Source organism: Oncorhynchus tshawytscha, linkage group LG20 (assembly GCF_018296145.1).
Source record: "Oncorhynchus tshawytscha isolate Ot180627B linkage group LG20, Otsh_v2.0, whole genome shotgun sequence".
Lineage (NCBI taxonomy): Eukaryota > Metazoa > Chordata > Actinopteri > Salmoniformes > Salmonidae > Oncorhynchus > Oncorhynchus tshawytscha.
This window is the reverse complement of record NC_056448.1, coordinates 45,815,176-45,833,757: the sequence shown is the minus strand read 5'-3', so window position 1 is coordinate 45,833,757 and position 18,582 is coordinate 45,815,176. Positions and strand designations below refer to the sequence as shown.

The 18,582-nt window shown below is 41.1% G+C and overlaps 1 protein-coding gene across 1 annotated transcript in view; it reads right to left on the bottom strand.

Annotated features, from left to right (window-relative positions):
* Window positions 1-16,314, bottom strand: part of LOC112237631 (one cut domain family member 2) — a 46,770-nt gene extending 30,456 nt beyond the window's left edge. Inside the window, exons 1-2 of the mRNA XM_042302733.1 lie at window positions 14,996-16,314; window positions 10,508-10,594 (exon numbers count right to left, since the gene is read on the bottom strand). Coding sequence (XP_042158667.1) covers window positions 10,508-10,594; window positions 14,996-16,112 — 1,204 coding nt within the window. The 5' untranslated portion in view covers window positions 16,113-16,314. The remainder of the gene's footprint in view (window positions 1-10,507; window positions 10,595-14,995) is intronic.
* Window positions 16,315-18,582: the final 2,268 nt, after the last annotated feature.

Below are 18,582 nucleotides of genomic sequence, written 5' to 3'. Positions count from 1 at the left end.
AGTCTACTAGTGGTTTTAATATGGAATGGGACAATCAGTCTACTAGTGGTTTTAATGTGGAATGGGACAATCAGTCTACTAGTGGTTTTAATGTGGAATGGGACAATCAGTCTACTAGTGGTTTTAATGTGGAATGGGACTATCAGTCTACTAGTGGTTTTAATATGGAATGGGACAATCAGTCTACTAGTGGTTTTAATGTGGAATGGGACAATCAGTCTACTAGTGGTTTTAATGTGGAATGGGACAATCAGTCTACTAGTGGTTTTAATGTGGAATGGGACAATCAGTCTACTCACACCTGCTGTCCAGGAAATTCATCCCGTGCACTAAATGGTTATGATCAGTGGTTTCAAGTGTGTATCCTATACATTTTTTTTGACAAAGCTGATCATAGCAACAAACAAAAAAAACTTCTACATTTCCCGCTGTGTAAACAAATGACAAATAGAGTCACGATACCTCCTGATAAAGTTGGTTAGCTGGTATTCAGAGCTTAAATAGACAAAATGATTAGTCACGGGAATCAGGACTGATAAAGTCAATACAACAGCCTGGTTTACAAATACGAGGCCCACCACGTAGACGGGCATTCATACAATGAAAAGTTAGGCAACACTGTAGGCTACACCTCATTAAGCACAGACCGACGCCTGCGACTTTTGGACGTCTATTTTTGGTCTGGTCCGAACCATCCTTGATTTCCATGTCCACGGACATTGATTTTTGGTCTCGTCTGAACATGTTTTAGAGCCTGACATTACATACTGTAGTGTAAACCACATGTCTTAGAGCCTGACATTACATACTGTAGTGTAAACCACATGTCTTAGAGCCTGACATTACATACTGTAGTGTAAACCACATGTCTTAGAGCCTGACATTACATACTGTAGTGTAAACCACATGTCTTAGAGCCTGACATTACATACTGTGTAAACCACATGTCTTAGAGCCTGACATTACATACTGTAGTGTAAACCACATGTCTTAGAGCCTGACATTACATACTGTAGTGTAAACCACATGTCTTAGAGCCTGACATTACATACTGTAGTGTAAACCACATGTCTTAGAGCCTGACATTACATACTGTAGTGTAAACCACATGTCTTAGAGCCTGACATTACATACTGTAGTGTAAACCACATGTCTTAGAGCCTGACATTACATACTGTAGTGTAAACCACATGTCTTAGAGCCTGACATTACATACTGTAGTGTAAACCACATGTCTTAGAGCCTGACATTACATACTGTAGTGTAAACCACATGTCTTAGAGCCTGACATTACATACTGTAGTGTAAACCACATGTCTTAGAGCCTGACATTACATACTGTAGTGTAAACCATATGTCTTAGAGCCTGACATTACATACTGTAGTGTAAACCACATGTCTTAGAGCCTGACATTACATACTGTAGTGTAAACCACATGTCTTAGAGCCTGACATTACATATTATTATATGTCAACTAAGAGTGTTTATGTATAAACGAGAACAGAAAGGACTGTTTGTTTGGCTCACCACATTAAATGGTTGAATTTTTCCCCAGCATTAACATTGCCCTGGTCAGCAAAGTGATTATATGAGATCTTCTGTTGAATCTGACAATTAATCTTGATGGTTGTACAGTCATCTCAAATAAAACTGTGAAGGACCTCGGCGTTACTCTGGGCCCTGATCTCTCTTTTGACGAACATATCAAGACTGTTTCAAGGACAGATTTTTTCCATCTACGTAACATTGCAAAAATCAGAAACTTTCTGTCCAAAAATGATGCAGAAAAATGTATCCATGCTTTTGTCACTTCTAGATTAGACTACTGCAATGCTCTACTTTCCGGCTACCCGGATAAAGCACTAAATAAACTTCAGTTAGTGCTAAATACGGCTGCTAGAATCCTGACGAGAACCCCCAAAATTTGATCATATTACTCCAGTGCTAGCCTCCCTACACTGGCTTCCTGTTAAGGCAAGGGCTGATTTCAAGGTTTTACTGCTAACCTACAAAGCATTACATGGGCTTGCTCCTACCTATCTCTCTGATTTGGTCCTGCTGTACATACCTACACGTACGCTACGGTCACAAGATGCAGGCCTCCTAATTGTCCCTAGAATTTCTAAGCAAACAGCTGGAGGCAGGGCTTTCTCCTATAGAGCTCCATTTTTATGGAATGGTCTGCCTACCCATGTTAGAGACGCAAACTCGGTCTCAACCTTTAAGTCTTTACTGAAGACTCATCTCTTCAGTGGGTCATATGATTGAGTGTAGTCTGGCTCAGGAGTGGGAAGGTGAACGGAAAGGCTCTGGAGCAACGAACCGCCCTTGCTGTCTCTGCCTGGCCGGTTCCCCTCTCTCCGCTGGGATTCTCTGCCTCTAACCCTATTACAGGGGCTGAGTCACTGGCTTATTGGTGCACTTTCATGCCGTCCCTAGGAGGGGTGCGTCACTTGACTGGGTTGAGTCACTGACATGATCTTCCTGTCTGGGTTGGCGCCCCCCCCTGGGTTGTGCCGTGGTGGAGATCTTTGTGGGCTATACTCGGCCTTGTCTCAGGATGGTAAGTTTGTGGTTGAAGATATCCCTCTAGTGTTGTGGGGGCTGTGCTTTGGCAAAGTGAGTGGGGTTATATCCTTCCTGTTTGGCCCTGTCCAGGGGTATCATCGGATGGGGCCACAGTGTCTCCTGACCCCTCCTGTCTCAGCCTCCAGTATTTATGCTGCAGTAGTTTGTGTCAGGGGGCTAGGGTCAGTTTGTTATATCTGGAGTACTTCTCCTGTCTTATCCGGTGTCCTGTGTGAATTTAAGTATGCTCTCTCTAATTATCACTTTCTCTCTTTCTCTCTCTCGGAGGACCTGAGCCCTAGGACCATGCCTCAGGACTACCTGGCATGATGACTCCTTGCTGTCCCCAGTCCACCTGGCCGTGCTGCTGCTCCAGTTTCAACTGTTCTGCCTGCGGCTATGGAATCCTGACCTGTTCACCGGACGTGCTACCTGTCCCAGGCCTGCTGTTTTCAACTCTCTAGAGACAGAAGGAGTGGTAGAGATACTCTTAATGATCGGCTATGAAAAGCCAACTGACATTTACTCCTGAGGTGCTGAATTGCTGCACCCTCGACAACTACTGTGATTATTATTATTTGACCATGCTGGTCATTTATGAACATTTGAACGTCTTGGGCATGTTCTGTTATAATCTCCACCTGGCCTGGTTCCTCTCTAGGTTTCTTCCTAGGTTTTGGCTTTTCTAGGGAGTTTTTCCTAGCCACCGTGCTTCTACACCTGCATTGCTTGTTGTTTGGGGTTTTAGGCTGGGTTTATGTACAGCACTTTGAGATATCAGCTGATGTACGAAGGGCTATATAAATAGATTTGAATTGACATGCTATCCTTTCCTAAGGTCTATCTTACTACCAAGCTACAAGAGAGAGAATCCCCTCTATTGTTCTCAGACCATCAACAAGACACTGTATTTTCAGAATGACTCCCAAATTAACATAATGCTTAGATTCAACATGGACCATTAAAACTATATACAGTAAGATGAACAGAACAATAAAAACATGTTATTGGAACAGCGTGTCAGAGTTACTTCACATTACATTCCAATTAAGATTCAGCAATGTAAAGTCAGCTAATAGGCCTGAGATCAGCTGTATGGTTTCTTCCCAAGTGGCACCCTCTTACCTAGGTCTTATACGGTGCACTAATTTTGACCAAAGACCCTATTGACCCTGGTCAAAATAAGTGTACTAAATAGGGAATAGGGTGCCATTAGAGGACGCAATCAATAAGTTCATAAAGGAGAGGATGGCTAGAGTAGTGACATGGAGGATGGAGGGTGTCCTGGAGATAGATCAATATTCTACCACGAAACATAAGCAGTAATGATGTCTGCTCTTGTTCACAGACACACGGACACACAGAGACACACAAAACCGACCAGGCGTAGTTACACAACACAGCAGGGTCACGTTTATCAGCTTTTATACAAGCATCAGGAAAGCTTTAAGAAGACAATACATAGCCTATCTAAAAAAAAACTTCTGGCTAGCACTCGCTTTTTCTCTCTGATTTCAAAGCATCACTTTATATTCCTTAAAAGGCCGTTTCTATAAATTCCAGAGGAGGAATAAAATATGTCTCTAAAAGCCACTGGCTTGCCACGCCTCTGATTTCAAAACATCTGTATACTGTATATCGCTTAAAGGCTGTTTGCTGTACTGTAAATTCCAGAAATATATTTGAGTGAAAGAATAGTCAACAAGCATAGCACTTATAAAAATGACTGATGATTGGCTGAGGAGAAATCGATGATCAAATGACTGTGGGGGCTGTCTTGTTAGACTTCAGTGCAGCTTTTGACATTATCGATCATAGTCTGTTTCTGGAAAAACATACGTGTTATGGCTTTACACCCCCTGCTATAATGTGGATAAAGAGTTACTTGTCTATCAGAACACAGAGGGTGTTCTTTAATGGAAGCCTATCAAATATAACCCAGTTAGAATCAGGAATTCCCCAGGGCAGCTGTTTAGGCCCCTGGCTTTTTTCAACTTTTACTAACGACATGCCACTGACTTTGAGTAAAGCCTGTGTGTCTATGTATGCGGATGACTCAACACTATTACACGTCAGCTACTACAGCGACTGAAATGACTACAACACTCAACAAAGAGCTGCAGCTAGTTTCAAAGTTGGTGGCAAGGAATAAGTTAGCCCTACATATTTCTAAAACTAAAAGCATTGTATATGGAACAAAACATTCACTAAACCCTAAACCTCAACTAAATTATGTGGAAATTGAGCAAGTTGAAATAACTAAACAGCTTGGAGTAACACTAGATTGTAAACTGTCATGGTCAAAACATATTGATGCAGTAGTAGCTAAGATGGAGAGAAGACTGTCCCTAATAAAGCGCTGCTCTGCCTTCTTAACAACACTATCAACAAGGCAACTCCTACAGGCCCTAGTTTTGTCGCACCTTGACTACTGTCTAGTCGTGTGGTCAGGTGCCACAAAAAAGGACTTCAAAAAATTGCAATTGGCTCAGAACAGGGCAGCGCAGCTGGCCCTTGGATGTACACAGAGAGCTAAAATTAATAATATGCATGTCAACCTCTCCTGGCTGAAAGTGGAGGAGAGATTGACTTCATCACTACTTTTATTTATGAGAGGTATTGACAAGTTGAATGCACCGAGCTGTCTAAACTACTGGCACAAAGCTCAGACACCCATGCATACCGCACAAGACATGCCACAAGACGTCTCTTCACAGTCCCCAAGTCCAGAACAGACTATGGGAGGTGCACAGTACTACATAGAGCCATGACAACATGGAACTCTATTCCACAGTACTACACAGAGCCATGACTACATGGAACTCTATTCCACAGTACTACATAGAGCCATGACTACATGGAACTCTATTCCACAGTACTACATAGAGCCATGACAACATGGACCTCTATTCCACAGTACTACATAGAGCCATGACTACATGGAACTCTATTCCACAGTACTACATAGAGCCATGACTACATGGAACTCTATTCCACAGTACTACATAGAGCCATGACTACATGGAACTCTATTCCACAGTACTACATAGAGTCATGACAACATGGAACTCTATTCCACAGTACTACATAGAGCCATGACAACATGGAACTCTATTCCACAGTACTACATAGAGCCATGACAACATGGAACTCTATTCCACAGTACTACATAGAGTCATGACTACATGCAACTCTATTCCACAGTACTACATAGAGCCATGACAACATGGAACTCTATTCCACATCAAGTAACTGATGCAGGAGTAAAATTTGATTTAAAAAAAAAAGATTAAAAAACACCTTATGGAACAGCGGGGACTGTGAAGCAACACAAACATTGGCAAAGACACATGCACATACACACACACATATGATAGCATACGCACTATACATACACATGGATTTAGTACTGTAGCTATGTGGCAGTGGTGGAGTAGGTGCCTGAGGGCACACAGTGTGTTGTAAAACCTGTGAATGTATTGTCATGTTTTAAAATTGTATAAAATTCATTAATTTTGCTGGACCTCATGAAGAGTAGCGGTTGCTTTGGCAACAGCTAATGGGGATCCATAATATATACAAATATATGTAGTTTTACACATTCCTTCAGAGAAATAGTTCGACATTGCTGTACTCTGTACTGAATGCCAATAACACAGTCAGTGCATAATGTTGCTGCTCTTAGCTCTCCAGCCTAGCTAGCTAGCAGATGTCCTTAATGTAATGTAGCTCTTAGCTCTCCAGCCTAGCTAGCTAGCAGATGTCCTTAATGTAATGTAGCTCTTAGCTCTCCAACCTAGCTAGCTAGCAGATGTCCTTAATGTAATGTAGCTCTTAGCTCTCCAACCTAGCTAGCTAGCAGATGTCCTTAATGTAATGTAGCTCTTAGCTCTCCAGCCTAGCTAGCTAGCAGATGTCCTTAATGTACTGCAGCTCCTAGCTCTTAGATGAGATTGACTGACCAACACTTCCTGCTAACAACAGACAGGAAGACACTTCCTGCTAATAACAGACAGGCAGACACTTCCTGCTAACAACAGACAGGCAGACACTTCCTGCTAACAACAGACAGGCAGACACTTCCTGCTAACAACAGACAGGCAGACACTTCCTGCTAACAAAAGACAGGCAGACACTTCCTGCTAACAAAAGACAGGCAGACACTTCCTGCTAACAACAGACAGGCAGACACTTCCTGCTAACAAAAGACAGGCAGACACTTCCTGCTAACAAAAGACAGGCAGACACTTCCTGCTAACAACAGACAGGCAGACACTTCCTGCTAACAGACAGGCAGACACTTCCTGCTAACAAAAGACAGGTAGACACTTCCTGCTAACAACAGACAGGCAGACACTTCCTGATAACAACAGATAGGAACATACTTGCTGCTAACAGACAGGAAGACACTTCCTACTAACAACAGATAGGAACACACTTGCTGCTAACAGACAGGAAGACACTTCCTGCTAACAACAGACAGGTAGACAGTTCCTGCTAACAACAGACAGGTAGACACTTCCTGCTAACAACAGACAGGTAGACACTTCCTGCTATCAACAGACAGGTTGACACTTCCTGCTAACAACAGACAGGTAGACACTTCCTGCTAACAACAGACAGGTAGACACTTCCTGCTAACAACAGACAGGCAGACAGTTCCTGCTAACAGACAGGCAGACACTTCCTGCTAACAACAGACAGGTAGACCCGTCCTGCTAACAACAGACAGGTAGACCCTCCCTGCTAACAACAGACAGGTAGACACTTCCTGCTAACAACAGACAGGCAGACACTTCCTGCTAACAAAAGACAGGTAGACCCTTCCTGCTAACAACAGACAGGTAGACACTTCCTGCTAACAACAGACAGGTAGACACTTCCTGCTAACAACAGACAGGCAGACACTTCCTGCTAACAACAGATAGGAACATACTTGCTGCTAACAGACAGGAAGACACTTCCTGCTAACAACAGACAGGCAGACAGTTCCTGCTAACAACAGACAGGTAGACACTTCCTGCTAACAACAGATAGGAACACACTTGCTGCTAACAGACAGGAAGACACTTCCTGCTAACAACAGACAGGCAGACAGTTCCTGCTAACAACAGACAGGTAGACCCTTCCTGCTAACAACAGACAGGTAGACACTTCCTGCTAACAACAGACAGGCAGACACTTCCTGCTAACAACAGACAGGCAGACACTTCCTGCTAACAAAAGACAGGCAGACACTTCCTGCTAACAAAAGACAGGCAGACACTTCCTGCTAACAACAGACAGGCAGACAGTTCCTACTCAGTTTTTACATTTGCATCGAGAGTCTAACTGACATCATTTCACTGCATTCAACCATATCAAAGACTGAGGATGGATAGTGAGGTTGTTTACCTCACACGCAAGCACGCAGGCACATACACACACACACACACACACACACACACACACACACACACAGTGTCTCCCTCTTTCTCTAATCAACAGGATGATGGTTGGAGCCCAGCAGCCTATCAAGGAATCACAGTGTCCACACAGCCAACAGTCCAAAGGTTCGTAACCAGACTTATTTATTAGCTCTGTGAAACAACCAATCACAGCTCCCTCTCATTGACTTTTAGTGATGTCACTGTACTGATAAGGAAATAGTCTCAGAGGGATTTGGGGGAATAAAATCCTGTTCCATTTATCTACAGTCAGGGTTTTTGCACACGCGCACACACACACGCACGCACACACACACACACGCACACACACACACACACACACACACACACACACACACACACACACACACACACACACACACACACACACACACACACACACACACACACACACACACACACACACACACACACACACACACACACACACACATCAGGATAAACTCAGACCCAAAAGATGCAGTGTTTTGTGCTTTTCTATGACAAATACTCCTCATAATACTAATTATAACACTCCTTATAACACCCCTTATAACACCCCTTATAACACTCCTTATAACACTCCTTATAACACCCCTTATAACACTCTTTATAACACTCCCCATAATACTAATTATAATACTCCTCATAATACTAATTATAACACTCCTTATAACACCCCTTATAACACTCCTTATAACACTCCTCATAATACTAATTATAATACTCCTCATAATACTAATTATAACACCCCTTATAACACTCCTCATAATACTAATTATAATACTCCTCATAATACTAATTATAACACTCCTTATAACACCCCTTATAACACCCCTTATAACACTCCTCATAATACTAATTATAATACTCCTCATAATCCTAATTATAACACTCCTCATAACACTCCTTATAACACTCCTCATAATACTAATTATAACACTCCTTATAACACTCATAATACTAATTATAACACTCCTTATAACACTCCTTATAACACCCCTTATAACACTCCTTATAACACTCCTTATATCACCCCTTATAACACACCTTATAACACTTCTCATAATACTCCTTATAACGCTTCTCATAATACTCCTTATAACACTCCTTATAATATTACTTATTATAATCCTTAAAATAATGCTCCTAATACTCCTTATAATACTCTGTATATTACTCATTATAATACTCTGTATAATACTCCTTATATTACTACTTATAATGCTAATTATAGTACTCCATGTAATACCAATTATAATACTCCTTATAATACTCCTTATAATACTGCCTAAAATACTATGTATATTACTCATTGTACTACTCATTATAATACTCTGTATGTTACTCATTGTAATACTCCTTATAATACTTCTCATGATACTCCTTATATTACTCCTTACAATACTACTTATAATACAGAAATAACTGATACTTCAGACACATTAAAGACCTGTATCGACCACATATAAGTGTCCAGCATTTCGGTTGCTTCAAAGTCGAATATGACCGACAAATATATCCTAATATAAAAAAAATCACAAAGCCAGTCAGATTCTGAAAAGTATCATTTGTTTGATGACTACATAATTCACATATCCAAGCATGGTTTTGGTTCAGTGCTTTTGTCTATAGACAGACAGGGGTTGCATGTGACCAAGAGTGAGTGAGTCAGTGTACTTTTGGTTTTAGAAGAGAGCAGGGGTGGGGTGGGGGGGATCAACTTTGCCCTTTTTACACAAGCTGTGTGTTGACAGCAGGAAGATGACAAGGCGATACAGAGGGTCACTGTTGGACTGTGTGGCCAGTCAGACCAGGCTAGCAGATTATCTAATAGCTACTGCTTTAACTGGAGAAGAGAAATACTGCTACTCAGCCTTCTGTTATCTTAGACTCGGGGTTGGAAAACACACTGTGATAGAGAGAACACATGTTGCTCAGTAAAAACTAATCTTTATATTGTAGTTTATAAAATTGGCTAATGTCAAAGCAACGTGAACTCATCAACTCATTGGATAATTTAGCACTGTCAAAGAACCCATGCACACGTTACCTACTGACAAAAAATATTAAAATAAATATTTACTTTTCTAAACAACCCTCTCATCATTTTTTATCTGATAAATGTCTGGGTTAATAATGCTTGTGTTTTCATCATAAGTAGGTCTAGTTTACCTTAAAATGGCCTTAAAACACAGATTAAAGATTATTATCCACAATTGGATCTTTCCAATACAACATAACATTTATTTAAATACCGGATATATTCTTTATAAAATGAATCCAATAATCCTATTCAATCAATTCAAGTGGGATTTCATACTAAATACACATCTACTAACTACACATAATACTAGGTATATAATACTAGGTATATAATACTAGGTATATAATACTAGATATATAATACTAGGTATATAATACTAGGTATATAATACTAGGTATATAATACTAGGTATATGTGTATCTGTTGAGCATTACTAAATATTTACTTTATTGTTTTTTGACATACCATAGTTTTGAGTCCCTGTGCACAATGTTGTCAGTGTCTGACAATGCATCCCATTTGACCCAATCATGGCGTGCTCTCTACTGGTACCTGTAAGGGAGGAGGCACACAGGGAAAAGGCTTGGTGTGGTGATCTGTTCTCTGGCCGCTGTTTGTTTAGCCGACTACAACATTAGGAATAAATACACACTAATTTATTATTACTCTGCATTTGTAATGTCATTATTAAGGATTTCCCACTTCAGTGTACATGAGATAGAAATGACACACACACACACATATATATATATATATATATATATATATATATATATATATATATATATATATATATATATATATATATATATATATATATATATATATATATATATATATATGTGTGTGTGTGTGTCATTTCTATCTCATGTAGACTGAGATATATATATATATATATATATAGTGTACTTCACTCTTCAATGTAGATTTTAAAATATCAAAAATTAATAAAACAGGAGAACATGTTGAATATTAATTGAGTAATTGATTAATAATGTCCCCATTTCTGGATGAGAGCACCTTATACGAATATATGCAAACATCAAGCCTAACTAACAGGCCAGAGTTGGAACCCCCCACACACACACACACACACACACACACACACACACACACACACACACACACACACACACTGTCACTCTTAATTTATGCATTAAATACAAGGAAAATCACATTTAAAACATGTTATTTTAGGCTGCAATAATACTCTTTACACACACGTTTAAATTCAGTCTTTCTCAAAGTGGACTGTCAATCCAACAAGACATTCTTCGGTCTGAGGATAGGTTGACGTGGGTGTTAGGAGAGGAGACGCTGCAGAGATAGCCCCAGTGATGGGAAGAGGGTATCACCCCGCCTGATTCGTCAGCATTACTGGAACGGCTTCGGATCAGGTTCTGTAGATCAATGCGATCTGGGTCCACACGTTTATGTTATTGTTGTCAGCATTAATGCCCTTTTAATCTTGTGGGGATTATCGCCATTGATCCACTGCCTAACAGATTTGTTTGAAAAAGTGACATAACCGCATGTCTTAACTGAAAGACAGGAGTGACAGTAAACAAGAATGCGTGTTGTCTTAATTCTGAGCTTGGTCTTGTGTTTCTGTTCGTTAATCATGTTTACATTTGTTTTCTGTGTCCATATATAACATTAACATAATTTTACTTCAGTAAAGATGTAACTATGTAATTTAATGTTACATGTGATTTTGAATAACTATTTTTAGTTTGTGTCTAATTTCACAATGATGCCAGAGGAATATTGTGAAACATTATGAAACGTGGCCTACTGGCGCTTTTGATATTTTCACGACATTTGGTAAGATATTAACCTACTGATCATATTTCTATTGTAAGAATTGTTCTAGGGTTATGACATAGCTAATGTTCACTAAATCTCAATAAATGTGACATTTTATTTAAACACCTAAATAAAAGCCTTAGGCCTATTAATTTGTTTATTGTGCCTATATATATCCACTCGTTCCTTCATTCTTAAGGAGGCTATAAGGTCCACATGGTCGATCTCAACCGTCCATAATTCAATCATGACGACTATCCCTTGTGATTCTTTATTTGGTAAAGTTAGTTCAGCTGGACTTGTGAGTTGCATGTCAATGATGTAGGCTAGGCTAACTGTAACAGGGAATGTTGTAGGGTCCGTGGCAGGCACCTCAAGGTGTCAGGCAGGACCAGGACAGCCTGATTGCATGCGGCAATGTGAGTGCGCGCGGAATAAGCTTGAGTCAAGTGTCACGTTTGTTTTGACCAGACTAATACATTGGCGAAGGGTCCATTTTCCCTGTGCTGAGACCCTGCAGTGAAAAGGACACCTGGAGATTTTCTATTTCCTCCAGTAGAAACTGTTGTATCAAATAATTAGTATACGACCAACAGCTACTGTAATGGTTGTTAATGGTTATATCCCTATTAATACGCCTGTAAGCATACTATATACATTTATTTTATATAAGGTGATTCACTGGACAGTAAAAACATGCCGCATTTCCAATTGTATTACAACCACATCTTTCACATAATTCTATGCTTCAGCATTTTCAATCAGTGATACTTATTTACGTCATTACACCTGCAGCACAACGAACAACGAACAAAAGCCTGGGCGCCCTGTCTCCACATTTTGCCTAGCTGGTTAACCCCGCGACAAGCTGACGTTTTTTTGTGCTCAAGCTGTTGGTCACGCAGAGATTTCTATCAATAATTCATTGAGCCCCGTGCGCTGCAGCTTCTGTTCTTCTATTCAATTCCCTGGCTGCTGCCTCGCGAGCCGATCACATAATACCTTCCCCCAAAGCCCCGAGCTGCATGGCCGCAGAGTTACGGCCATCTGTAAACTATAGTATTCTGCTGCGGGGAAGAAGGGAAGGCATTTCCTCTGTCAAATAGGCTACCAGTGATAGGCTATATTTGGTGATAATTTAATGGTGCCAATTATTTTACAATCGTTCCATAACTAATACGAATATATATATATATATATATATATATATATATATATATATATATATATATATATATATTTGTTTTAAAACAGCCTGATTCAATATTCACCGGATTCCAGGCAATTTACTGATCATAGAAGCGTCCTATATATATATATATATATATATATATATATATGTGTGTGTCCCTTCTATGATCAGTAAATTGCCTGTATATATATGACAGAGAGCATGTGGAGCAACCTAATATATTTCCATTTACACAGTATATTTTCCCGTGTGGCTCAGTTGGTAGAGTATGGCTTTTAGGACGCCAGGCTTTTGGGTTCGATTCCCATCGGGGACAAGCACGAATGAAAATAAATATACTCAGTAGTGTAATTCGCTCTGGATAAGAGCATCTGTTAAATTACTCAAATGTGCTCAGTTACTGCATTATAGCCTCGTCAAATGTCATTATCGCCAATACATTAAGAATTTATATATAAATTAAATCTAATGTTGTAGTTGTTTGGGTCTTACAGTATAGCAGGCTGGATATTTTTGATAATGCCTTGTTAGAAAATGCGCACAATTTTGAAATATTGATCCACTATTCGCCGCTGGTCTGTCTTCCTCTCTAAATCTCATCTCAATTAGGCAGTATCCCCTTCGGTTTTAGTCAAAACAGTCAACTTTCCACACTATACTTGTAAACATCAATATACAGCCTATACGTCTGTAATAGTTTACATGTAGGATTACGTAGCTATATCAAGTTATTAATCAGTGAAGAATAAATAAATAGCATTTACTGAAATAATAGCAAATGTTTGTTTGCGTCAATATAGTCTACTACATATTTAAACAATATTTTTTTTGAGGATCGTGAGAATAGTGAACTAAAATAAAACGAGAAACCTTAGTAAAAACAATCCACAATCATTTCTGAAAGGAAACCAACGGTTCATTTTTTCGCATTGCCCGAACAAAAGAAAGCCGGTCTAGTCGTTCTACGCGTTCTCGCTAGAGGGGGCACCAGCCTTACTATAGACCAGCCTTAGATATATTTGGCCTGTTTTCAACGCATTCTCTGGCTTTGATTGGAAAAAAGCTCCTCACACTCAACAGCCTTTTGGCATTCTCTGTCTGAAACGGTCCCCTGTCTCTTTTTTCTCTCTCTTTCTCTCCCTCTCCTTGACCGAACACCCACAGAAAAAGTCCAAGCAATACATTTACACAATATTCCTTAAACTGCTTACTCCAGGTGTAAATATGTCTATTCAATAAATAAACAAATACAATACAATTTAAAATAAATGAATTAATATGCCTCCCCCATAAAATCAAACATGAAAATACAATTTTGAGGGGTATTTCAAATTAAGGGACTGCTGCTGTTTTCAGCGTTGCACATGTTGAAAAGCAGTGGTATCTATCTATGCTTATAATAATATCAAATAAAAATGAAAATATTACCACAAGTACTATTTCATCAGAAGAACTTGCTCGTCACTAAAAGAGAATTCCCCCCAAAAGGTTTAGGCTACAATAAACACAGAATATTAATAACATAAATAGCTCATTATTAAATAGAGAAATAATTTTAGACAGAGAAATTGACCTTGTCATTGATATCGATTGTTATTATGAATCAATGATAACAATACTACTACTGTAATTTGGACGAAATTCATTAATCTAGGCTTGTCAGCAGTGAGATAGATAGATAGATAGATAGATAGATAGATAGATAGATAGATAGATAGATAGATAGATAGATAGATAGATATATAGATAGATAGATAGATAGATAGATAGATAGATAGATAGATAGATAGATAGATAGATAGATAGATAGATAGATAGATAGATAGATAGATAGATAGATACTGAACTGTATTTTAGTGCAGGGCTATAGCCTGACTACTAGCAGAGAGGCAGACAGACAGACAGACAAACAGCAGCAGAGACGGTGATGTTTTATTGAGGATACCTTGTCTTACCTGCAAGCCGTAGGGCTGACATCCTCTGAAACTCGGGTTCCTGCAGCCACTTCCACATCCTTCGAAAGGTCTCCCTTCCAGATTTAAGTTTACTCCAAGGTTTGGGGTTCCTTAAGAGGTCTGAAAGGGTGCCTTGCGAGCGACACAGCACCCTCTGAGCGAATATAGCCTGGGGGATGCTATACCGCTTCAGTTCAGCTGTGATCCTTTGTGCCACTTCTTTGGTGTTGATCTCTTCAAGCTGCCCCGAGTTGTTACCTTGTTGTCCCGAGGAGGAGGGCGGTCTGTCCCGGTTGGAAGCCAACACAGGCCCGTGGGATTGAGGGTGGCCCGGGTGCCCACTGTGGTGCATCCCGTTCAAATGCGGCATCATACCTGCCGTGGGGCCACCGAGGCCTCGTGAGAGGTGTTGATCACCCCTGGACAGCATGGCAGTGTGGGCATCGAAGTTGGAGCTTAGCATCTTGTCGTGCCCATGACTGCCATAGCTATGGAGGTTTTGCTGTGTATTATGAAGAGAACCCAAACCATTGCCAAGAGGGCTGCTGGCCAGGGGGGATAAACTCTGACCCATCCCGGTCATGTCCTTATGATAGGGACTGTAGAGGTTGTTCATTGCTGGTAAACACCTCTCGTCCCGCATCAGCGTGAAACTCCCGCTTACGTTCCCAGAGAGACGCTGGTGGTGATGGTGATGGTGATGCGGGTGGTGGAATTTGTCCGAAACGGTTGAAATTGGGGGTAAAGGTTGAAGTGGAGTTAACGTGGTGTATGTGCCGTTCATACCCATCCCCGGTGGGGATGTATCACACGGCATGCTCATAGCGTGATGGAGCGGGAGAGACAATTCTGGTCGGTACTCTCCGGCTCCGTCCAGAATCGTTGCCATGCTGGACACCATGGCGGACCGCGACGATGCAGCAGTCAGATCCTGATGTAACCGCAAAGAAGCCCCCGCGTTCCGGGTGTGATGGGGGCTGTGGCTGTTCATCAAGTCCTGGTCATGGCTCAGTCCGCCATGCAGATTGCCAATGCTGTCCATTGTCATCTCTGGGTTCATGGCGTAGGCATCCAGATCCTTGGACAGGCATCGATAGGCGTTATAGGCAGTCTTCATTCAGCCCTCATTCAGTCCATTGATCTATTTAATATTTTGTGCCGGGATGGGTTTTGCTAATTCCTTCGGTTTCTTTTCTCTAAGGCCTCTCGGTTTTTTTTTATTTTTAATATAAATCTTTTTTTTTTTTTACCGATCTCTATCAGACGGGCCAGTGCTGAGTCTTCCTAGATCCATGTCCGAGCCCTCTCCTCCTCCTACGTATTCTGTTTAGGACACTGGAGCTGTCCAGGATGGGCTTGCTGAACGGACAGCCTAACACGCTGGCAGGGGAGGGCTCTTTGTTAAGGACGGCTGATCTGACCACCCACAGTCGCTCTTTGGTTTAAACAAAGGCACTTCATTGGCTGCCTCTCCCATATCCATGTTTACTGGGTAGAGTGCCAGTCAGATATAAGGGTTGGTAGAGATTTAGACGCATCTCTTGCATTTGGAGTGTAATGTCAGAATGTCTAAATGTCTTCTCAACTCCTCTCTGTAACTCCTCTCTGTGTCTCCTCTCTGTGTCTCCTCTCTGTATCTCCTCTCTGTGTCTCCTCTCTGTGTCTCTGTAACTCCTCTCTGTATCTCCTCTCTGTGTCTCCTCTCTGTGTCCCTCTTGTAACTCCTCTCTGTGTCTCCTCTCTGTGTCTCCTCTCTGTATCTCCTCTCTGTAACTCCTCTCTGTAACTCCTCTCTGTGTCTCCTCTTGTAACTCCTCTCTGTATCTCCTCTCTGTATCTCCTCTCTGTATCTCCTCTCTGTAACTCCTCTCTGTATCTCCTCTCTGTATCTCCTCTCTGTGTCTCCTCTCTGTGTCTCCTCTCTGTATCTCCTCTCTGTGTCTCCTCTCTGTGTCTCCTCTCTGTGTCTCCTCTCTGTGTCTCCTCTCTGTATCTCCTCTCTGTATCTCCTCTCTGTATCTCCTCTCTGTATCTCCTCTCTGTGTCTCCTCTCTGTGTCTCCTCTCTGTATCTCCTCTCTGTGTCTCCTCTCTGTATCTCCTCTCTGTATCTCCTCTCTGTGTCTCCTCTCTGTGTCTCCTCTCTGTGTCTCCTCTCTGTGTCTCCTCTCTGTATCTCCTCTCTGTATCTCCTCTCTGTGTCTCCTCTCTGTGTCTCCTCTCTGTGTCTCCTCTCTGTGTCTCCTCTCTGTGTCTCCTCTCTGTATCTCCTCTCTGTATCTCCTCTCTGTGTCTCCTCTCTGTGTCTCCTCTCTGTATCTCCTCTCTGTATCTCCTCTCTGTGTCTCCTCTCTGTATCTCCTCTCTGTATCTCCTCTCTGTGTCTCCTCTCTGTGTCTCCTCTCTGTATCTCCTCTCTGTATCTCCTCTCTGTAACTCCTCTCTGTGTCTCCTCTCTGTAACTCCTCTCTGTAACTCCTCTCTGTATCTCCTCTCTGTATCTCCTCTCTGTATCTCCTCTCTGTATCTCCTCTCTGTATCTCCTCTCTGTATCTCCTCTCTGTATCCCCCATACATCAAATTCCTTATATTAAGCGAACGAGAAGGCACTATTTTCGTATATTAATTTTAATTACAGACAGACAGGGGCCACACTCCAACACTTAGACATAGTTTACAGACACAGTATTTGTGTTTAGTGAGTCTGCCAGATCAGAGACACACTCCAACACTTAGACATAATATACAGACACAGTATTTGTGTTTAGTGAGTCTGCCAGATCAGAGACACACTCCAACACTCAGACATAATATACAGACACAGTATTTGTGTTTAGTGAGTCTGCCAGATCAGAGACACACTCCAACACTCAGACATAATATACAGACACAGTATTTGTGTTTAGTGAGTCTGCCAGATCAGAGACACACTTCAACACTCAGACATAATATACAGACACAGTATTTGTGTTTAGTGAGTCTGCCAGATCAGAGACACACTCCAACACTTAGACATAGTTTACAGACACAGTATTTGTGTTTAGTGAGTCTGCCAGATCAGAGACACACTTCAACACTCAGACATAATATACAGACACAGTATTTGTGTTTAGTGAGTCTGCCAGATCAGAGACACACTCCAACACTCAGACATAATATACAGACACAGTATTTGTGTTTAGTGAGTCTGCCAGATCAGAGACACACTTCAACACTCAGACATAATATACAGACACAGTATTTGTGTTTAGTGAGTCTGCCAGATCAGAGACACACTCCAACACTCAGACATAATATACAGACACAGTATTTGTGTTTAGTGAGTCTGCCAGATCAGAGACACACTCCAACACTCAGACATAATATACAGACGCAGTATTTGTGTTTAGTGAGTCTGCCAGATCAGAGACAGTATTTGTGTTTAGTGAGTCTGCCAGATCAGAGGCAGTATTTGTGTTTAGTGAGTCTGCCAGATCAGAGGCAGTATTTGTGTTTAGTGAGTCTGCCAGATCAGAGGCAGTATTTGTGTTTAGTGAGTCTGCCAGATCAGACGCAGTATTTGTGTTTAGTGAGTCTGCCAGATCAGAC